The sequence below is a fragment of the Lepisosteus oculatus genome, chromosome 8, assembly GCF_040954835.1.
Source record: "Lepisosteus oculatus isolate fLepOcu1 chromosome 8, fLepOcu1.hap2, whole genome shotgun sequence".
In the NCBI taxonomy this organism is placed as follows: domain Eukaryota; kingdom Metazoa; phylum Chordata; class Actinopteri; order Semionotiformes; family Lepisosteidae; genus Lepisosteus; species Lepisosteus oculatus.
In genome coordinates, this window is record NC_090703.1 from 46,815,865 (window position 1) to 46,839,231 (window position 23,367).

A 23,367-nucleotide genomic window follows, 5' to 3' on the forward strand; every position below is an offset into this window, starting at 1 on the left:
ACAATGAATTGGTTAGCACTGTAACGCGACTATAGAAATTCAGTGTTAAGTCTTGTGGGAAGTCATGAATTTCCAAATTAGGTGTCTTTTGGCACCGAAAATAGAATACTAATTTCGTGGATTTCATACAATTTTTAAAGCATCATGAAGGATCAAACAAGATATTCAGAACTTATATATATTCGATATTACCCTTGGGGCAATGCATTTACTCCAATCTCTGACACCCATACGTGCACGTTCTTCTAGTATGTTATGCTCAAATCCGCTGAATATTTATAGGCAAGGTAAAAGCTCCGTGAAGTTGCCCCCCCAAGACAGCACAAACGATTAAATCCACCTCATTCGTTAGTGCTACAGTACGTTTGCTGCTTTCGTTCCCGAGATATAGCGCTGTTTTTCCGGTGATCACGTGACCATGCACGGTGACTTTGACCTCCAGTGACCCCGTCTGCCGAGTTCAAGCGCTCTGTTACAGTTTAGCTCGTACCCGTAACATTTTAAAGACAATCAGTATCCATAAACATGTGAGCCTCCTTAGATGTGAAAAATACTAAGACGCATGGTAACAATTTAACCATCTATGACATAGATGGTTGTAATGTATGTAAAATCACCGTGATTGTAAGGTCTATGGTTTTTATTTTCTAAGGCACGTTTTCCATTTCTTTCCCTACCTTGACACGCTGTTGCCAAACGCGTAACTGTGGGATACCGCCGCGACAAGACCTCCGCAGCACTTCATGCTAGGGACTCCATGTATATCGCATGTATATCGCGGTAGTGTTTATCACGACTGGCGCCTTGCTTCCATGCCACCCTAGCACCGCTGTCGCAACAAAGGTCTCATATCAGGACATGATATACCCAGATAGGACCCGTCGCAATATATGGACTTTGTGTCGAGTCATGGGGTCAGCATATCCTGTCAGGGTATGTCCTATCGCAACATATAAACTTCAAGTCGCGACATGGGGCGGGGGAATTTTTTCATATCGCGATATATGGACTCCATGTCGCGACATGGGGGGTGGGCATTTTGGCTGGGCATATCATATCGTGATATGCGGGCTCCATGTCGCGACATGGGGGCGGGGCGTTTTGTCGGGGGTATGTCATATCGCGATATAGGGCCTTTCATGTCGCGACATGGGTGGGGCATTTTTTGTCATATCGCGATGTATGGACTCAGTGTCGCGACATGGGGGGGTCGGCATTTTGGCTGGGCATGTCCTATCGCGATAAGCGGGGCTTAATGTTGCAACATGGGAGTGGGCATTTTGTCGGGGTATGCCATATCGCGATATGCGGGCTCCATTTGCGACATGGGGGCGAGGCGTTTTGTCGGGGTATGTCATATCGCGATATAGGGACTTAAAGATGCGCCAGTCGGAATACGTATAGCGATGTGATCGTGATGCGCGAACTCCTATCGTGACGTGCTATTGGAGCCGTGAACGCGCTGTGAATGCCATGACGTTCTTTGTCTGTTATTCAGTTTTGACCTCAGTGCGACTTCTCTTAGATTGATTAGTACTTGGAAACGAATGGATGTGTTACTGTATATCCAACGTGCTCACAGCACACACGGTTAAACGTGACAACAGTATTTGGACCAAGAAGAACATCCATCACCTGTGTATCCACATGTTCTCGGAACTTCCGCTGTGGCGCTTTGCCCAATCAGAGTGTCGATTCTCACTCTTCACCCAATCGCGGCCCGACCTGTTCGGGGGTTTAGCCAATCACGGGTCTGAGAGCTGTTCAAGCCAGCAGCGCCAGGTGGATCGGCTTGTTTACTGTCAATGAGAATCTATTTTTAAAATGCTTTACTTATTTGCAAAATAACTACATCGGCTTATTTTTAACCTCTTTATTGATGTCCCGCACTCTTCGAAATAAAAACATTTTTTTTGTATTTGCAATATAACTGTCTCCGCTGCTTTCTGTGATGAAGACATGGTATTTGAACAATTTTAATCGCCTATGCTGGCAGGACGGTCAGTTAGAGCCCGGGCCACCCACGTTTGCACAGGCCCACCCAAAAATCAATTCCTGGCTACACCCCTGGAATTAATTTCCGTCACATCAATGGGGTACTGGAATACTCCAAACCCACATCCAAACTCTTATCCGAGCACAATCTTTAACCTTTAACACACCCACCTGCATATAGCTGGATGGACGCTATATCCGGCACACTGGACTCTAGTTAGCGCTTTACAAACTCAGCTCCGTCTCCAGCAACACAAAACAGCACACAAGACGCAAAGTCCGTACGGTATCTGACTGGGTCTTGCTGGGATCCTGAAAGCCCGAAACCCAACAGTCCGGAACAAAAAAGCATGAAAAGGCGACGGAAGATTTCAGGTGAGCCGGAGGGGGGGGCAGAACATGTTTAAGCGTGGAAAGTTCCTCGTGTGTACTTCTGTACTTTCCCTTGCTCTTTCTTTGCGGGAGAGATTCTGCAGAATTGTATAGTATACAGATATTCTACACGTCAATTCCGTGTTTGTGTGTCAATATAACAATTTTACAAAGGAACACACGCAACTCGTCACTGAAGCGCACATAGTGGCGCAAGGGGCTTCAAGCACATACTGTAGATGCTGGAAGCAGCAACCCAGCCATTTTGCTGATCCTGAAACCTCGGCTTCTGCCAAGAAATGGCTGGACTCGGTCTTCGGATACACTACCAGTGACCCGAATGAGTTCCTCCCCCATTTAACCTTGTTATGACTCTACATACAAACGCATATGAACGTAGGAACAACACCCTGGCAGGGGTTTTATATGCAGCAGGTTTCCTTTTTCTAGACGCCGACAAAGACCCCCCACCGGGAGAGGATGGAAATGGTCTCAGGCTGCCTGTACCAAATACTTTGTAAATTGTATGCAAGCGCGCTACAGGGCTCTGAGGATGACGTCGGCACAGGTAAAACGCCCGGACGCCACGCCCCTCCCACTGATCCACACAACGCGCGGTCCACACGGCCCCGCCTCCTCTTCGCAGTTCACGAGCGGGGGGGGGGGGAGGCGGGAGCGCGCATCATTCAGCGAGGGTGCCGCGAGACTCGGAGGAGGCGGAGGCGGCGGCTGCTGTGGCTTTTGTCACCCGAAAAGACAGCCGAAACGGCAGGAAACGTTTCGCATCTACGTCCCAGCGTTTGTTTTTTTCTTTTTTTTTTGTTCGCCGTCGAGCCGGCGCTTGAACAATTCGGCCCACCCGTCGACCGAGGTTGAATTTTAAATACAGCAAAAACACAACGGAAACGGCAAAAGCAAACCGGTAGGTTTTGTTTATGGTCCGATTCCCGTCCGGAGGCAGAGAAAAATGTGTCCTGCGCGGTATTTGTTTTTTGTTTTTTAAATCGTAAGTTAACGTGATGTTCAGGGGGGTGGCAAATGCCCAGCGTGGCTGGCCGGGCGGTGTTTTTGTTTCAAAATGTGGAACAGAGCCCTGGCTGTAAGGTGTCTCCGGGTGCGTGTGTGTCCAGTTGGGAAGCGTGGATCCTGTCAGGGAGCGGGGACCGTTATTGTTAGAAATTCAAATTTAGTCACCGGTTTCGGGGACAGACAGCGGGGTACAGTTAGCCCCCTGTGGGAGAGGCGTCCCCAACACTAAACAGCGGTTTAGAGCTGATCAATTAACGGCGGAGGAGTCTTTGAAAAACAAAAACAAGGCTCTCGATGTGATGGATTGTTGTTGTTGTTGTTGTTTTTTTTCCTTGAAAAGGTTTCGGGTCGTGTCCTGACGCCGTCGTTTTGTCGCCTGCAACGAACAAGAAAAACTTTTTTTCGACGAGCCGTGTCTGTATACACAGAAATTACGTGTCAGGCACCTAATTGCACCGTCACCCGCGAATTTGAAATAACGTGGTGTCCGCTGTCCTTGCTGACAAACTCCTAGTCGACAGGGCAGGTGTCGTCGTTTCTCCGCTGAAAACCGTTATAATACAAGGTCGAATGAATCCCATCAACGGGTCAGCTGGGGGGCCCCTTAAGGAAGTGGGTGTTCAGCTGTAATGAAAACCAGCAGGTGTTGGTTTCTCTCCAGTATCGGGATGTGGGGTTATTTACCCCAGGCCAGCACACGATCTGTGATGCACCCTGATAGCCCTGCAGTGGTATTACCGTAACGGGCTGTGCAGTAGGGTTTACACCAGTCAATTCTCAGTGCTGTTGAACCCCCACACACAAACACACACACACACACCTGTTGGTTTCTGCTCCAGCTGAGCCCTCAGTGACACAATCAAACCCTCCACTGACTTCAGATCGCTTGCTCCCCGCTCTTCAGCGGTTGGGTTGGAGTTTTAACCTCTGTGTCTCGTAAGGGAAATGCAATCCCAAACCTGTGACTGGAAGCAAAATGCAAATATTCCAATGAAGCCACTTCTTAGCTCACTTGAGGGCTGAAGTACGTAATGAAGGCGGGAGGGAGTGAAAACCAGCAGGTGTCAGGGTCATCAGGACTGGGGACCCCCTGTCTAACACTCAGTGCAGACCGTGTTTTGCGATCTGTATAATCCTGTTTAAACATATCATGCCCTTAAACCTTGGACAAAGTCAAAACACTCTGTTGCTGTGTCTTTATTTATGTGGTGATTGAACTGGTCGTTCAACTTGTGCGATGGACTGGAGCTGCCTGCATTTGACTGGGCAGAGCTGGTTGGTCTCGGCAATCTCAGGGTTCGTCTTTATCACAGGGTGCAGCAGCAGGGGAAGGTTACTGCCTGATGTTGGAGTTCACCTTTGATTTCGGCAGTGGTCTCTGCACCTTGTGCCAGCAGTCGCAAAGCTGTGTGGAAGATGTGCGTCCTTAACTCAGTCAGGCAGGGAGTTTGTTTTCTGCTGGAATCTTTTATAAGGACATCTGTTTGGCATTTGTTCTAACTTATGGCTCTGGAACGCCAGCTTTTATGTTTAGCTCAGTACCGGGCATTGAAGTGTGCTTTAATGAAAGATGAGGGTTTGCGGCTCCGGTCTTTGGTTAGAAAATGCTGCACTCTAGTTAACTAAGGACCGGGTTGCCTTTAAACGTGCTCATAGTTTCTGCCAGCAGCAATAGCAGCTTCCTTATTTGTTTTGCAAACTGTTATGCAAACGGTTGCTCTCTCCACGTACTTTCCACTCAAAGTGAGGCAGTTTCTGCGGACCAGAACTAGGAATCCTACTGTGAAGCTTTACCTTTCTACTCCTTTTTTTAAAGTAAATGTCCTACCTCCTTGTGTGAGTTTAAAACAAGGGTGTGTGTTGCATCCTGACATCATGTTAAGGATTGATTTATGCTTAGCAGTCGCCCATATCCAGGTTGTCTCGTAGCGTTAAGGAGAATTTTAGGTTATGTAAAAATAAAGGGAGCAGGCCTATATTACAGGAAACTGAACCAGCACAGACTGTGGCAGCTCAATTAGAAGGGAGGATGAGTTTCAGTTCATGTGTTGTTTAGAGGTGTCCGAGGGTCAGATGCTGAAGTTTGAAATCGCGCTCTGCAGGACATCAGTATTTCACCCTGGGCTGGCTGGGACAGAAACTGCATCCTGCTACAGTACTTCACAGTATGTGCACTCTCTCATTGTGTATTTATTTATCTGAAGCTGGTGTGGGAGCTTTGCAATCTGCGTTGTGCCTGTTGGTGAGGTTTTTCATTGTCGGGCGTCATTTTATCATTGTTGAACAACACAAAACCACATTTCATATATAGTTGATTGCAGTGCTACTCTGAAATGCTGAAGAAAGGTTTTCTTCAAGTTCAGTGAGATGGAAGAAAGGTTTTAACTGTGTTGGCAATGTTTCTTAGTTTGACGTGACACTCTGGTAGCCTCCTCTCTGCTTTCTCTCTCAGAGAAGAGAACACTCTGTATGTTGTTCTCTGATTTTACTGTGTATTTTCTAAAGTCAGCATCATAAAAGCAGGTGCATGATGCTTTAAGTGCTCTGGGCTTTCCTGTGTCAGTATTAAACCCTTTGAGGTTCAGTTTAATGAACTGCTCTGCCTCACGGAATAAACATGGATGGGTTGCTATATAGGTCTCCTGTTGTGTCCTTACTGTGGGAGTTTTTTTCCCCCTTACTACTGTAAATGTCTATAATAAAAAATACAATGCGCAGGTATAATCAGTCAGTTGGAGGTCTCCAAGCGTCTTATGAAACCTAATTGCTTGGATCTGAGTCAGGCATTAAGCTGTCACTGGAGGCTGCACTCAGCTTAGAAGAAGCAGTGTTGGAAAACAATGATGTGCAAAACAAAGTATTGTGGCAAAGTTCCCCACCGCTGGTTTTATCATTTTAAACAGAAATCCTTTACATTTAAACTGATTTGTTTTTCTGTGGTGGTAAATAATGCGATGCTCATGTTGCTGAATCATATCAGCTTGGGGGAGTTTTCAGAACCAGTTGCTGTTTTTTTGCCCTCATCTGATCAGCTGCCTGAGGCCGGCTGTTTGACCCCGTCGTTGGCCTTCTTTCCTCTGTGCAGTTACCGGAGGCGTCAAAATGTGGAGCTCTGCCTACTCCTGATCTGCTGGGGTGTTTTTTTTTTGTCTGAGCCAGGCTGAGCCTTGAGTCCCTGAAATCCCACTAAGACACCAGTGCTCAGCCAATTAGCACTGGATCAGCTGACTCAGCCCGCAGTCTGTTGAGCCTCCCTCATTCCCTGCTAATCGCGGCAGGGATTTGCTCGGGCAGCTGGCATGAGCCGAGACAGTAAGAGCTGGGGAAGAGTTCCAGGAACTGGCAGGCGCGCGGCAACAAGCGACAGCAGAATTGAAAGTGCTTCAGAAGCGCTGGATAAACCTGCGCTGACTTCAGCGTTTATTGTGGTGCCGTGTATGCTTGCTTTAAGGGTGTGTGCTTGCTTATCTTCTGCCTTTTTGTTCACGTGTTGATACTCTCTGTGATTAAGTCCTCTTTCTTTCTGGTCTGTAAGACTCTGCCGAAGGCAAATGAAAGTGTTTGTGCTTCAGCGGTGCCTTATCGTATTTGTGAGAAGCCAGGGTGTTTCAGCTAGAGAGCTGGTTCAGTGGCACCCAGCCCCTGTGTCTCACCCCCCCGGCTCTCTGTTTTCAGCTGCGGTGGAGCGCGAGGATGGTGGTACCGGAGAGCGGCTCTGCGGATCACGGGGGCGACGGCGGGCTGGGCCTGGGGGAGGGGCAGGGCCCCCAGTTTGAGGCGGACCAGGCCCTGCCGGGCACCGAGCTGGAGGAGGTGCGCAAGCTGCAGGAGCTGGTGAGGCGGCTGGAGATCCAGAACCAGCAGCTCCGGAACCGCGGGGGCAAGACCCTGCGGGGGGACTCCAGCAGCTGTCTGTCCGCCGCCTGCAACGTCAACGACCGGACTCTGGGGGACTGCCCTCTGTCTGCGACTTCCCTGCGGCCAGACGACAACGACGACAACATCAGTGTCAGGGCCACGAACTTTGAACCCCCGCTGCAGGACAGCAGCAGCAGCGGAGATGAGTCTTCAACCCACGAGCCACAGAGCAGCAGACTACAGGAGGAGGAGTTGGCGGAGGGGCTTCGGTGTGGCAGCCATCTCGCTGGCTACATGGAACTGCCCCAGAGCCACAGGCAGGGTGGGGATGGGGAGGAGGAAACGCAGCAGAGGCCACTACTGGACTGCACTGACCAGGACCCCCACACAGAGGACTGCGGGGAGGAAGAAGGTGCTGAGAGTAGGCTGGGACTTTCTGCCCTTGATGAGGTGGAGGTGCTGGACCTGGAGGACTGTGATGAGGCAGAAGACGAAGACAGCTGGTACGTACTGGTAGGCTCCCAAACTCTTTGCTTTCCCTATTAGTTCTCTGCACTCCACAATCAGGTAGGCCTCATGATTAAAGGTCGGTAAAGTCTGTCGCTGTAATTGACATCTTATTATAAAGGTAGCTAAATTAGGCTACCTTGACAGATAAACATGGTCTTTTATGTCATTTGGAGCAATTGTTGAATTATTGTGATACCTACAGCCAACTCTTCCACCAGGTACGTATGTGACTGTCGCTGGCTCCCCAGTGATCACCTGTACAATAGCACTAGACACTGGAGGATGATTTGATGAGAGAATCTCCTTTTGCATCTTAATCTGTTCACTTATTTATTGGGAGCTCAATTTTATGTAATGTGATTGCTAAACTGCTATTGTCTGTCATGGCTTTCCACAAAAGCACATGCATCCCTTGGTGCTGGCAGGCTGACGTGTGAGGGTGTTATTTGTGTGAATGGTTCAAAAGAAAAGATAAATCAAGAATTTTCAAGAATGTCCCACTGATCATTGCACGGCTAAACGCAGCTTGATTCAGTTACTCATAAATTCACAAGTCCCTTTTAATCAAATAAGCGTGTAGAAGTCTAACAAAAATGTCTTAAATGTGCAAAAGTAGCACAGTGTAAAATTCCCTAGTCATCAAACACTGGTTCCATTAAATGTAAAGAATGTCTAAATGACACATTAGCACATCAACATCTGTGTGTTCTGGGAAATGTTTTAAAACATATCACTGTGATACAGCACGGTTTAAGGCATGTTTATTCATTAATGGCATCGTAAGAAGTAAAGATTTATTCCATGGTAAAAAGAGGAAAAAAAAATAAACACAAAGTTTCGGCTGTGGAGCCTTCTTTGGCATTGAATAAACCTTTAGTTGTTCTTTTGCAGCATACGCATGCTGACGCAGCCACCTACTTGAACTGTTGTAAGAAGTATTTAATTTTTTGCCTTTTCACGTTAGCTCTGATGCCAACACTTGAACATTTACAACGAAATCCTGTGATACTAAACATTTCTAAGTCAAGACGGAGAGAATGGCATGTTCAGGTTACAGTGACCTGTCCTTGTTCCTGAGCAGCAGGTTCTGTGACAGTGCTGCATGCAAATGTCTGTGAGGAGCAGAGATCTCTGGCCTGCTGCTGTCTCTGTTTAGCACAGACTTTGTTGGCACACCTGTCTACTCCTTAACAAGGCCCATCTTTGAAATATATTAGTGTCAAGATAGCAGAAAGACTTGTGGATTCCACCTTACTCTGCCGAGGCCTGGATTTTTTATAGATCCAAGCCACTGGCAAGTCCCAATCTTTATTTCAGTCGTTTGCGTAAATGAGTCCAAACCCTGATCCTTTATAATTGACAAATGCTGGCACCTATTGATCTTGCTTCTATATGATTTGCAAACCCCGGTGGCTGGGTGTATCTGCCACTAAGTTGTTTTTGTAGAGGAGACTCATTTCTTCAAACCTAATTCAAGCTGCATGCTTGGGTCTGCTGGTAGACAAATAGTTTAAAATAGGATTCTGATTTCTCTTTTTTTTTTTAAAGCAGTACATTGTAACAAAATTGCAGCCTGAAATCTGTTTGCTTATATGGATATTTTTGTTCATTTACCTTTTCTTCTGAAAATCTGAGGTTTCTTTCAGTGGATGGCATGATACCGTGTGTTAGCATAGAATTCTTAGTTGTTTTTTAATTGAAAAAAGTTTCAAAGCCTTTTCATTGTATGCAGGATAGCCAATCTGCAACAATAACCAGACTTGTAGAAGATGGATCTTAAGTGTTGAATGGCAAGGGTCTGGGCCATGCTAGAGGTTTGCTGGTGTAGAGTGAATTCCTGGCTGTGTTTGTGTGGAAATGCAGTAGTGTTTGGCTTTTTCCTGCAATTGCTCTGTGCTATATATAGAAGACGCCTAGATGGTATAGTGAATGCTTCAGTGATCTCTCACTGTGCATCTATCATCTATCTCGCAGGGGCTCCTGTGCCCACAGGAGTGGTTGGAAAGATTTACAACAGTCTGCACCCTGGCCAGCTTCTTGAGTGAGCAGCCTTTCTGGGGGGGAGTGAATAGAGACTTAAGCTAAGGACTTATCTCTTTGTTGTAGTGGAGGCTGGGTGGGAAGCAGCTAACCTTTAGGAAGGAGGTTAGCATGTCGGCTGAATTCTAGTCTGTTGTTTGGGGCTGTTGCTTCCTGTTTGTTTATTTTTACCAATTCGTAGGGACTGGAAAGAAAATAAATGAACAGCCACTTTCTTCAGGCAGTGCTTTTTGTCTGAGTGAATCGCTAAACGAGCTCGTTTATCGCATTATTTTGAGAAAACAGATTTGCCCAGATGAGTGGAACTACAGTATGTGCTTCACAGAGGTAAACAGTGGAGCAAAGCGTTGATGAATGGGTACTTGTGAATGCCATCTTGGGACTGTTACCTTGATAAAGAAAACGGGGATCAATACCCCTGTATTTTTAGTACCTTGTGGCTTGGTGCAGAAAATGATTAGAACTATCAAAAAATCAGGTTCTCATGTCACATTAATCTGTCAATTTTCCATGACAAGTGATTCAACGTTTTCATTCAGTAATGAAGATGATGCAGTACTGTCTCTGAAGCGCTCAAGAAGGTTACGCTGTGTCAGTGCAGAGGGGGGTGTGACAGTCATATGGATGGTCCTAAGATGTATCTGCAGCTGGTCATCGGGGGTTCCCGTGCAAGAGTAATGATGCATGTTTATGGGCTTTAATGCTCACGGCCGGGCTCTGCATGTGTCCCTCAGCCTCCTCATCTTGACAGCATCTCCACTCTCCTCAGCACGTTCAAGGAGGTGTGCTAGAGATGCATCATCCCTGCAAGTGCTGGTGCCAGGAGGCTGTCAAAGGGAATTAGCATATGGGTGGCAGCCAGCAGAGCTGGCACATACGCGTGTCGTCGTGTGTGTGGGAATGAATTTGCCCCACGCAGATCCTGAAGCATCTGCCTATCTGATTACACGTTTTACAGTGTGACACTGTTCTTTGAATTGGGAACTGGGGGGACACTAGCCGTGTTTTTAACACAAAGGGTTGTGGGACGCGTCACCAGCCATTTTGCTGAAGCAGATGCCCTGGCTTCTCTCAGGAAACGGCTACACGAGATCCTCGGATCACTTGTCTGCCACCAACCAAACAGGCCAGATGGATGGAAGAGGCCTCCACTTATTTCTAATTATTTTTTTGTGAGTCATCAAAAAAGAAAAAAGGAGCACAGACAAGGCTGATGTCTCCTCCCCCTCCCACCAACATTAGTGTGGTGTAATAGAGCCACCAACAGCACTGGTGTAATGCTGTCATGGTGTAATAGAGCCACCATGCGCTAATGCTTTGGGTACATTAGCACCCATCATTTGTAAGCTTTGTTCCTATGATACCTTGCAGTTTTGTATGTGCTAAAGAACAAGAGAAACAGCAAAGACACCAGTGGTATTAATCTCATCTGACATAGCTATTCCAGCTGTCTGATTATGTTAGAAGAAGGTCATTTTAAGTAACTAAATAATTCCAGAAAAGTCATCTTTCTTTTTTTTATATAGATAATGGATAGCATGCAGTTTGTCTGAGGAAAAACTTTTAACATGAAAAGGGGGATTTTATGGGTTGGACTGAAGTCCTGGAAGGATGGTTTTAGACCAGAATGCTCAGCCCTGTTAGTCTCGGCAGAAGGGATCAAGATTGTGTTGCCTGGTAATGAAATGTAGATCCATTCACGGGGCTGCCCAGGGATAAGGTTGAGGAGTTTCTCAGACCATCCTTCCTTCCATTTTCTAACCACTCCATCCTATACATGGGCACAGGGGCCAGAGCCTATCCTGGTACAGTGGGCACAAGGCAGGGTACAGTCCGGACGGGACACCAGTCCGTCACTGTGCACACTCGCACAAGGGCCACATTTTCCCGGAAGCCAATTAACCTACTGGTGTGTCTTTGGACTGTGGAAACCCACACGAACTTGGGGAGAACATATATAATTCACACAGACAGGGCCCCAGCATTGTGAAGCAACAACATTAACCATCTGTGCCTCCTGGTTCTCAGATCAATTACATTTAAAACCAGAAACGGGAGGCTATTTTACACACACAGTTGTGGGAGTCTGGAGCAAGCTACACAGACATGTTGGAGCTACTATCCTGACTTATTTTAAGAAACAGCTAGATGAGATCTTTAGACCAACTACCTGCTAGCAACCGAACAAACGAGGTGAATCAAATGGCCTCTTCTCTGTGAAGCATGTATGTGTAATATCGATGTTTTACAATCAATATGCGAATCTTAAAGTGACTGAAGTGTGGCCTGGGTCTACTTTTACACCATATGGAGTTTCATTTTTGGGGAGGTTTGTAATGTTGAAAAATAGAATGAGAGTCTGCGAGTTCTTATAAGTCCAGGAAAGCAAATGTTTATGAGATAATCGTATGGTTGCAATCAATAGGTCTGTCTTTACTTTGCAAATCATTTTTCCTCTCTGATTCTGCAGCAGTGGAAACGTTGTAGCTTTAAAAATTAATAGCCCAAGAGCAAAAATAGCTCTGTCTTTTATAAGTGAAATATTGATGTTTTGAAATGTAACAGGAATAAAGTCAATCAGAAGAACAGATTTATGATTGAACTTCTGGCAGTTTAGCAGCTCTTCTATTGAATGCAGCCTGACCATAAACGTTATATTTAACGTTCTCCATACTAGAGATCTCAAAGTTGTTTTTTCTCTCTAATTCTAACATTATTCCACCTCTTCTGGTAAAAGCAACAACTGCTTTTAATTGACTCCCTAAGAGGGGCTTTAGGGTTTTGAATAAAAAATTAGACTTTTTGTTTCTGATTTTTTTAAAAACATTTTTACTTTTAAACGGGACAGAAAATGTGTGCCCCCATAGTTACTGAGGACCTAGAATTTAACTGATACCACTCTCTCTTTGTGATGGTCAACCAGGAAGTTTCCGAAGCCTCCTCTTTGCTGTGTAAGTGACGTTTTGCCCTGAGATTGTATCCCTGGATTGAGTTTACACTTGGAGAGATTTCCATGGTTTCTTCAGTAGTGCACTTTTCTGTGGGCTGGAGCTATCCATTTCCCACACTTAAAACAAACAGGATCTGTGAGCTCAGAGCTGTTGTTAATATTGTTCCTGTGCTGCTCAAGTCTTGCTTACAGATACTCTTTTCAGGTTTGTTTAATGTGGGAGAGGACGGCGAAAGATGAGGCTGAAAGGTAATTGTTTGGACTGAGGGCGTGTGCTGTGGCCCTTGTTGTGTGTTTAAAGAAGCAACTCGGAGCAGTTGTATAATCTGCTCCTCGGACTCTAACAATGTCCTCAGTCCTCTGGCATGTGACGTGCAGAGATGGGTCAGCAGATATGCTGTCTTTACCTCAGGCTGCTGGTTAAATGAGTTAGAGGAATCTTGGAAATGGAAAGTAGTTATCAGGCTCTTGGCACGCTGTTTGTGCTGGCTGCTTATGCCGCTTCCCTGCCTGTACCATATAATATCTGAGTTTTATTTTCAGGTTGAACAATAATACACAGGACTTTAAGGCTCAGAAGGGTTTGTGAGCATTTTTTTGTTGTGACCGGGTTATCTAGATATATGTTTTGGGATTGAGGCCTTCAACCCCCTTTTTGTCTGGAATTTGAAAAAAATGGCAAATGATCTCTAAGCCGTATGTGGATTCTTGGTTTTCTACCCCCCCCCACCACCACCACCACCACGTCGGAGATAATCCACTTGCAAATGTTCAGTTTCTTGAAGTTGCAGTGTTGAGGGGGAGAGATCTTTTTAAAGCCAAATCTCACTGTTCTCTTGTCAGCACCTGCTCTTCCTGGCCAGTTTCCATCCCCTGCTGTGTGCTGTATGCCATAACTGCATAACTGACGTGCGTCTGAAAGGTGTCCTTTTGCCCCTGCAGGCTGTACGTGTCTCCTAAGAAGCAGGTTGTGACTGAGCAGAGACCTGAATCTCCTCTAAAATGGTGCCGTCAGGTGCTGGACCACCCCAGCCCAGAAACGGAGGCCGCCTGCCGGACCCTCCTCTACCGCCTCGATCAGAGTACGTACGCGCGCCCTGGTCCTCACCCAGCGACGCCCCTCCGTGCGGTTTTCACACTGCAAGGGGTACAGAGCTGCTGACATGCATGGCATCTTGCTCCTCCTCACCGTAGCAAAGGCTTGAACTAAACGCCGGTTCTGAATTGTTTTTTTTATTTGTGTAGCGAGTTGGGCTGAAGAATAAATGGCACTGCTGAGTAAAATACATTTTCACACAGCAGGCTTGTGCAAGGCCCTGAGATCAATTCTCTATTCTACAAAAAAAACATGTAAATTTTAAAGCATAATATAACCGGTTTGACATTTGTATAATGTCAGTATCATGACCTAGCCAATACTGGGGACGTGTGATAGAGGCTCAGTGACTTGGGTGACGCTAGACACCCTTGGCAACCCTAGTCCCATGAGTTTCCTCCAGAACAAAATACCTTCAGTAGGTCACATGGCTTCTGCTGAATTCCCAAGACCCACTCCCGCTGTCACATATGCGTCGTCTTATTTAATGTGGAAAGTAACAGGGGAGTCTTTGTGAGTTGCCAGGCTGCATCATGTGGGAGATGGTGCCCCAGATACCTTTTCAAGCATCTCTCTATGGCCCTCAGTAAATGAGCTTTGTGTGCTAATTGGCTGAGTGTGACATAGTAGGTCCATTGATTATTTATTTGCAGTTTGGCTTACCGTAGTGTTTCTTCATTACTGCTCAGTGGCCAGAAACGTGGTCAAAATAACCACTCCTATATTTCCCTGGGAAATGCAGTTTTGAGTTTGCATCTATTCCCATATCACATCCTTTTAGAAGACAAATAAGCTCAAATTTCATCCATCTCATCACTTTGACGACTTCTGTTGAGCAAACACAAAGGCTGGTTTGATACAGTAGCCCACTTCCTGTCTTGTGGTGCAGGATATCAACACCTATTCAAATCACTGTTCGAGCCAGGATCTGTTTTTCATTTCAGGTCCTTAATATAACCATAAAAGGACAACAATAAAGCTGACAGAAAATTGTTTGAAAGTATATACATTTCTTTTGCTCCTTTTTTTCTGCCTAAAACCGGAATTGTTGCTTCACTTGCAGTGAATACGCTTGAAATCTTTCGTTTCTGCTGTCTTTTTCATGTGTTTTTCATATTTCATTTCGTGTTCTTGACTTGACTGAGACGGATCTGTCCCTTAGGCAGATCCAAAGACTGTACCTTGACAAAAAAATATTTATTTTGTTTTCACTAGTGTTTTGCAATGTTTTTTCCCTTCCCGGAAACTTAACAAATCCATCTACGTCTTGGGGAACTCTTGTATGAGGATTGACTGTCTAAACAGCCCTTCTCCGGCTGTGTCTACTCGGATGATGAGGAATCTGCAGAGGTGTTGCTTTAGAAACTTCTGATTTCGTGAAATCAGTTTCCTAACAGTGCATGCCTTTCTTCTTCTTGTCCTCAGCAGCCCGATGGAAGAATATATACAGCAGCCCCTCCACTCAGTGCGTTTACAGCTCCACCTCAGAGACTGCCTGTTCTAGCACTGCCTTAAACTCCCCTGGGTACCACAAATCAACTAACAAAACACTACTAACCTGTGGCAGTTCAGGTATGGCATGATATTAACACCACGATAAAGTCTCAGCCCAGGTTCACTCCACACACAAGAGCATGGGATTATTTTATTGGGCTTCTTCAGAAGGTACTGGGTAGCAAGTAAGTGTTTTACACTGCACCCAAAACCTCTCCCCTCCCAGACACACAAAAAGAAAATCCCCAAACCTAGAAGAAGTGTTTTCTAAACTAAAACCACTAAAGATTTATTTTCTTTAATGTGTTGAAACAGTAATTTATTTGCAGTGTTTATTATTATTTACATTATAAGCATAGTGACGTTTTTTTTTGCAAGAAAGTATGTTTTTAATTTGTTTTTCGGTGTCTCTGCATGCTCAGGGTTTTGTACTTTTGCATGATGTGCAGTATATTTTTGTTCAACATTTGATTCTCAAAATAACCGCTGTGCATGAAACGTTTGTGTCAATGCTTTGCCTCCTGAACTTTTCATGCCTTCCAAATTCCCTTTTTAAAAGAGGCCTTAGTACCTGTGCTGAGAAATCTTTCTGATTTTTTTTTAGGCATAGATTAGGATATCTCAATTTTTTTTAACAAAGTATATTGTGTAATGAATTTACACTGCTGCAGACACAACCAATATTTAACAGGTCTAGCATTATTTGTAAAGTTCTGACCCTTCCCACACTGGAGAACACTGAGAAAACAATGTCAGTTTTAGTATCCTTGCACAGCTTTATCACACTAGTAACAAATTCAATAGAAAAATGTTATTAGTAGCAGCCAGAAGGGGGAATTTCTTCAAGTACTCTTCTATACTAGTTCACAGACGTATGTAATGAAATCCCTAGCATTGCCAATGAGAAAATTGATGTAGCCTTCTAACATATACCAGATTAACCTTAAAAACATATCTGGTGGCAAAGACAAATTCCCTTAAAAGATAATTGGAATTCATTGTCACTGAAGGAAAATGTTCTTACAAACGGGGTGATTCCCGCACTCTTAAAATAAATCCTGCCTTTAAATCTATATCTTAACCTCAAGCGTTCTACTTGCCTGTGATTCCAGGTTATATGAGTATGCACTCTGCGCTGAGTTCACAGTCCTCAGTGGACAGCGAGCTGAGCACCTCTGATGACTCCATCTCAATGGGGTACAAGCTGCAGGACCTCACCGATGTTCAAATCATGGCCCGGCTGCAGGAAGAGAGTGAGTTACAGCTGCAGAGAGGGTGTTGATCAGCAGTGATCTGTTACGGGGGTACACACCATTAAGAGTACCGTTTCGAGAGGTCGTGCGAAATGGTACATTCTTTTGGAGAGTAATTGCATTTCAAAGGCATTCACACGAAATCTAGTTGAGTGATTGCCCTCCCACAGCACCAGAGCGAGATCACCCTCTTATCGTGAGTTTTAACTGCAACGCAATTATGAAGTAGTCTCAACTATGGGCACCCTGGACAGAGCCAAACTGTGCCAGATTAATCCATTAATGCAATTACAGCGAGGTGTTGAATACAGGAAGATCTTGTGATTGGCTCATGTTAGCTGAGCTCAGTAGGGTCAAGGGGGTCATGGTTTCCTTCGGGTTCTCAGTTTTGCACTAGTTCTTCGTTTGTTTCTGGGCTTGAAGGACCTTACAGTAAATACAGTCTTTATCTGGTAGCGAAATGAGGTGTGGAGATCCCGGCTCTAATGTGCGAGTAACGGGAGAGACGCGGTGTGTTGTCCTCGCAGGTCTGAGGCAGGACTACGCCTCCAGCTCGGCCTCGGTCTCCCGGCGCAGCTCCAGCGCGTCCCTGCAGTCCCTGCGCCGCGGCACCTACAGCGACCAGGAGTTCGACACCTACAGCCTGGAGGACGAGGAGGAGGCCTGCTGCCTCTCGCACCGCGGGCACCGCCACTCCCCCTCCCCGCTGGGCTCCCCGCGCTGCCAGTCCCCCAGCGCCCCGGGGGAGTACAGCCGCGTCAGCGCCCAGCGCACCCTCCCGCCGCGCCGCTCGCTGCAGGGCCCGGGCCCCGAGCTGCTGAAGTTCGCCAAGAGCGAGGGTAGGCCGCCGCGCACGCGCTGCCGGAGACCGCCCTGCTCCGTCTCTCGGTGTTAGCCGCCCCCGTGTGACGGCTTCGGGGGAAAGCAGCGGAGTAATGGCGCCGCTTCGGTCAGGCTGGGTTGGCAAATAAAGGTCGCGCTGGCGTCGACGGGGGCTCGATCAGGTCTGCGGGCGCTGAAGTGTGCTTCTCGGGGGGGGGCTGTGTTTTGTCAGAGGAGCTGCGGCGGAGCATGCCCAACCTGGCGCGCACCAGCCTGCGCTCCCTGGAGGCCGTGAGGAACAGCCGCAGCATGGAGTCCAACCTGCAGAGCCCCGGCAGCCGCATCTCCCGGCTCCCTCAGGCCAGCGCAGGTACGTGTGGCGCAGGGCGGAGGGCTGAAAACGGGGCTCGGGGCTCTGGGCTCACGGGTGCTCACTGGGTCACCCTTGCAAATGGGGGGTTTGTCTTCAGTTGACTTGTCTGGTTCAAAGGTCTCCCTCGTGCCTTGAATTTTTCGCACTTAATTTTCCACGTGGACTCGCAGTCGACTCGGCAGTAACGTCGCTTGGAAAGCTTCAACACAATGTACATGCCAAGCACATACTACAGTGCATCTGCAAGAATACTGCACATTAAGATAGGTTTACACTTTATAGAACTGTAGTTCCCCCTATTGTCAAATAAAAAAAATAATTAAGTGAAGTTAGATCAAAATGGTGGATTCATGGTGAAGGGATGGAACGAAGAATCATGTAGCTGTCATTACTAGAGGACAGAGAAGGAGCTTTTTGGATTTATGGCTCCAGATGGGTTATTTTTTCAGTCACTGCCACCCTGAACTCTAGGATACCATTGCAGAGTGCCACCAGTCCTGCATTAAAACTATTTTGTATTTGTGCTCCTGTTTGTCTTAACTTCTGACTGCGCTGCCCTGATCTTCCGCAGGGGTTCCCTCCACCCGGCTGCGGGGCAGTGCCCAGTCTCCCCTGTCTCTCCGTGCTCCAGTCAAAGCTCTGGGGCCTGTTGGCTCCATGGGAGGGGGTAGGCAGCCCCATAAAGGATTGGTGTCCCCTGGGGTGCCGTCCGGGGGGATGCGCAGGGCGCAGTCCCCCGCCTCCTCTGGTCCGGCCTCGCCCAGTGGGGCAGGGGCCCCCGCCAGCAGGGCGGCCGCAGCAGGAGGGAAGCAGACGCCCGGCCGAAGTCGCTCCTCCCTGGGAGGGCCCACGCCCGCCTCCCCCAGGGGCAGGCTGGCCCAGCCTTCTAAGAGGTAAACTACTTTCAGCACTCGAAGCAAGAGGGCGCTAAACACTCAGAAGACGTAAATACATACTTAATTAAACAGTGAGTGGATTCACAAGATGGCAGGTTAGCTTTCAATAGGAGCTGCAACTAAACTTCTCAGAACACAAGGTCCGAGGAACCTCAAGACACCTTTCTTACGGTTTTACAGGTTAAGGTGCAGCATGGGAGAGCAGCCTTCCTCGGAGTGTTACTGAAAGGACTGTTTTCTTATAGGGGCAGGAGGGTCATCTGGTCCAGTACTCCCATCTCACACCTGTGGATACCGGAGTTTGAATCTGGCTTCATTTACAACTGATAATGTTTGCGGGGTGCAGTTTTTGAACATATGTGTTTAGTAGTAGTGTCTTATGTGTAGATTACATTTAGACTTTTTTGTACTGTACATTTAGAGAAATTCTGTGGAGTGGTATTACAAAAGTGTCTTTTTTGGTAGTAGAAGATATTGGAGAGAGTCACACCTTCGTCATAATTTCTCAGTTTGTTAAAACATGTCTTTCATCTGCAGGTCACTGGGGTTAACGAAAACCTGCAGCCCTGTCACAGATGAATCGTGGAAGGACGGATGTTATTAATCACCCAAAGATGCTCTCCTCTCTCTAATTGGAGAAGACAACACCGATATTCTGCCTCTTAAAAGCACAACCCCAGCAGGCTGGGACACATGGCTGCTTGAATCTGCAAAAGAACACATCTGTACTTAACACAAGATGCCTCACAGACTCCCTCTTGCTACAGAGACACTGCTTGAAAATCGCACAAGCGACAATAGTCACTGTGGTTCAATGTAGATGATAGACTTCCAAATTGTTTTACTTAGCCATCTGTCCTATTTTACTGGTACCTGGCTAAGATGTTGGAATTCTGAGATTTTTGAAGTTCTGTAATATATGGAAGAACATTTCTTATTTGGTTCTCTTTTTCTTAGGAACCTGCAATGAAAATTTTAATTCTCCTTTTGCTATGCTGTATACATGTACATAAAACCTTTTTCTTTACAGGTATTAAAATTGGGATGGTGTCTGTTTTGTCACTCGCAGAAGACGGGACACTGTAGGGATAATTAGAAAGGGAGTCTAAAATGCTCACTGCCAGAGGAAATGCTCTTTTTCAATTACTGTTTTAGTCTGTGGAAAGTGAAGTGTTTCATTCAGAGACCAATTGTTTTTGCTAATTGTGTACCATTATGTGTTTTTGCTAAAAAATGCAATATCTTTGAATCATAAATCTCCCACAAACTGTTTTAAGAAAAAAAGCTTCCCGTGATTCTTGTTGTTAAAGCCATGGCACACTCACTTGTACTCAAATCTCCAACATTAAAGTGCAATAAAACAGAAACATACATTAAGGTATTGAAGGTGTGATTTAACACCTAACTCAGCAGGAATCTACCTGGAAAAATGTTTCAGAACATCCCCTATTTCAGGGGAAGTGTTTCATCAGTTCCCATGGTCACTCTGTGAATAACCTGTAGCATAATATGTGCATAAGTAGACTTCCACACAATTAAGACATGCTGAATTAAGAGCTTTCAGAACAGCCACACTTCCACCATAGAGCAACAACAAGGCAACTTTGCCATTTCAACTATTTAGCTGGATTGGTTTGTTTACACTGAGTCTTAAGCTGAGTTGGAAAAACAAATATTTGAGAAATTCCAAACTAATAAAACAGAAACATCTTTTCATAAAACATTGCATCTTTTCAAGCTTTTGAAAAAGAAGCCTTTTAAAAGCTTAGATTAAGACTTTGCCCAAGTCAGAAAGGAACCCGCTTCTGCCAAAAATTTCAGTTGTTGGAAAAACACAATAATGCCCTTCTCTGATCCTTTGAAGGCAGGCTATTCAACCATGTTTTTCAATTTAAAAGTCTAAACAGAACAAATATTAATCAAAAATAGTTTTTTTTTTTAGTTTTAAAAAAGTTATTTCTACATGTAAATGCAAATACAGAGCGGTACTGCGTGTGCATGTGTGTATTACAGGTGTGGAACATAATTCAAAACAATTCTGTATAGTGTTTAAAAGTGACAAATTACTGCATACACAGTATGTTGTGTACAGCGAAATGATGCCTCATCTGGGCTGTGTGTAGCCTACGAAACAGATTTTACCATTCAGTGAAGTACCGAGATTTTGTAAGCACCAGAACATACAGGTGTGCTTTGAAAGTGATCCAGTTACGTGTTCACATGCAGGGAAATCGGGGTACAAAAAAAATCACTGAACTTCAATTATCTAAAACATCCAAAGGCTACAAGTAAGCATATTACACCAAGAACGTGAAACCAGGGGGGTGTGTGTATTCAACCAGGTATTTCACATTTACTGAAACACAGTACTTAGAAATGTTATTACTGCAATACACTTTACAACAAAACACCAGAGGCCACGTTTTGGTCCTTCATTCAGGAAGTATACGTTACCCGTTGTTCTGTGGACGGCGAATGCACAACAGGAGCCGGTTTCCAATCTACCTTTGGCAAGAGGCCTCATTGTTTTTTTTGATAAGAGCATTCCAGGAGTGTCCTCCTTTGCTCTCACTCTCCTTCCCAACAAGAGTGTACCACCTCCTGGAGCAAACAGTCTCAGTCGTGCAGAGAGCAAGGAATTCCCTGCAATTCAGAATGTTTTGATAAACATGATCAGAGCGCGTGATTTCAAAGTACTTAAGACTTACTTCAATGGCATATATTCTTTCAAGAGACTGAGGAGAGGAGGGGGGCAGGCGTTAGAATACAAATGCAAACTAAAGATAAAAAAATTTGCCAAGTATCCAGTGATTCTCTAGACCTGACTGGCTCGATAGATAACGCTTAACCCCCAATCTTTTTTTAGAAAAGATTTTAATATATTCAACACCATTACAATGTTAACTTAGTAGATAAATACTTTGTTACATTACTGTTGTTACAAGAAGTTCGGTGACCCAGAAAAATCTGCATTACCAAAAAGTTTTTCAAGAGGAATTAAGAGCAGTAACTCGTGCATAATAGCCGGGACATATTCTGGACTCTCTTCTAAAATATACTGTATATATTCGAATGAAAAAACGCAGTGGTGTAACGGGAAAGTCTGGTATTTTAAAGTCAGTGAAACAAATGTAAATGAGAAGTCATAATCAGTGGTTCCTGTTTTTTGTTCGTTAATTCTACCATTCGGATGACCTTCTATGTCCTTAACTCCTGTCCGGTAAATTTGTGCAGCTTTAACTCCTTTGAATGTACTGGGAGACAATCACAAGGAGTAGGAGGAAGCAGTGCATTAAATGAGGAACTTCAAAAAATAAAGTACCTCGCGTTAGTTGTGCTGCAACATTTTAAACGTTAACAAAACCTAGCCGTTACAACTTTAGCTCAAAAAAATGCACCACAAAACAAGGCATGAAAGCTGCAAGTAGAGAAGTTAACAGATCACACAAAACTATGTTACATGTCAACAGACATACTTTTCACTAACACACTGTGTTATTACCATGTGATTTTAAAATGGACTCTTACCGACATCTACTGTCCAATTACTGGCACAGCACACTTTCAGCTCAGCAAGAGAAACTTTACAAAATGAGTATTCATTAGATGTAAGCAAATAACCGCAAACTCAACTAAGTGTCTTAAGGTTGGAAGTACTGGAAAGCTTTTTCTCCATTAAACCAAATTTCCTTGATTTCTATACTATTCATATTACAGCATTCTGTAGCTTGTTGGGTCTTCCAAAAACATTCACCCTCCCATGCTTTTCTCATGACAAAACATTTCAATATCAGCAAATCTGTGAAAAGAAACTGAAGAAAGAGTACCTCCATATTCGGAAGTCATTTTTGATAAAAAGTTGTAGTTCCACTAAATAAATTTTCGTGAACATTATTTTCCTTTAAACATTATAGCATCAATATTTTAGCTGGTCAGTTCCTTTTACAGGGAGAAAAGGGAGGAGTACAGTTAAAGAAGAGGGGGCGACAAGTTGCAATAGAAACTACAGTAACTATATATACAGTACTTTACTACCTCCATACAGATAAGTAATTATAAAGCAGTGCTGTCACATCTCAAAAGGTTGCAGCATCTTTCAATGCCGTTTAAATCAGGATAGAAACGGCATCCTGACGATCAAAAAAACAATATTTGAGAATGACCACGGTTGGGGGGGGGTTTGGTGAAGAGTCTAACAGTACATTTAAAACAGTCTCATTTTTATAAACTGATGATTCTGGCAGGATAAATATGGGCTAAAATCCAGCATTTCATTCAGCACAATGAATTCTAAAGTGCACCTACAGGAACTGTTCATGACTCACAAAGATTAACAAGTGGCACATTTCCATTATTTTTATAATAGAAAACATACCATGTTAACAGGTTTGAAGCAGGTGAGGCTCGCCTTTGAATTAAAATCCAGTTCTCTACCCTGGTAAGTCGATTTTTGAACCACTATTGATCCCATGATTCATTTTCTACTGTGCACACCACAAACCTCCCCTCCTGGCCTCTTTCATCAACTATTTCTGCACAAAATGTGTTAAGAAATCCAGGGACATGAACAGAACATTTCTTTAAAAAAAATGATGTACATTTATTTGGGTTACTCCTTTGCCAGCCATCACTCAACCACAAAAAAATAAAAAATTAAAATTAAAACACTGATTTGACCA

At 45.0% G+C, this 23,367-nt stretch overlaps 1 protein-coding gene across 5 annotated transcripts; it reads left to right on the forward strand.

The window, feature by feature from the left end:
• The first annotated feature begins 3,012 nt into the window (after window positions 1–3,012).
• LOC102685941 (SLAIN motif-containing protein-like) lies at window positions 3,013–20,065 on the forward strand. 5 transcript variants are annotated; one of them, XM_015351770.2, is made up of 9 exons: window positions 3,013–3,289; window positions 7,072–7,757; window positions 13,697–13,836; window positions 15,276–15,422; window positions 16,457–16,597; window positions 17,125–17,436; window positions 17,652–17,789; window positions 18,364–18,685; window positions 19,226–20,065. In XM_015351770.2, exons 2-9 carry the CDS (start codon window positions 7,090–7,092, stop codon window positions 19,290–19,292), a joined length of 1,935 nt encoding a protein of 644 aa, XP_015207256.2. In that variant the 5' UTR covers window positions 3,013–3,289; window positions 7,072–7,089; the 3' UTR covers window positions 19,293–20,065. The 5 variants fall into 5 exon arrangements, with proteins under 5 accessions (XP_015207256.2, XP_069049697.1, XP_015207254.2 ...); XM_069193596.1 differs by lacking the exon at window positions 3,013–3,289 and adding an exon at window positions 5,539–5,561; XM_015351768.2 differs by lacking the exon at window positions 3,013–3,289 and adding an exon at window positions 6,597–6,848 and having other exon boundaries at window positions 15,279–15,422.
• Window positions 20,066–23,367: the final 3,302 nt, after the last annotated feature.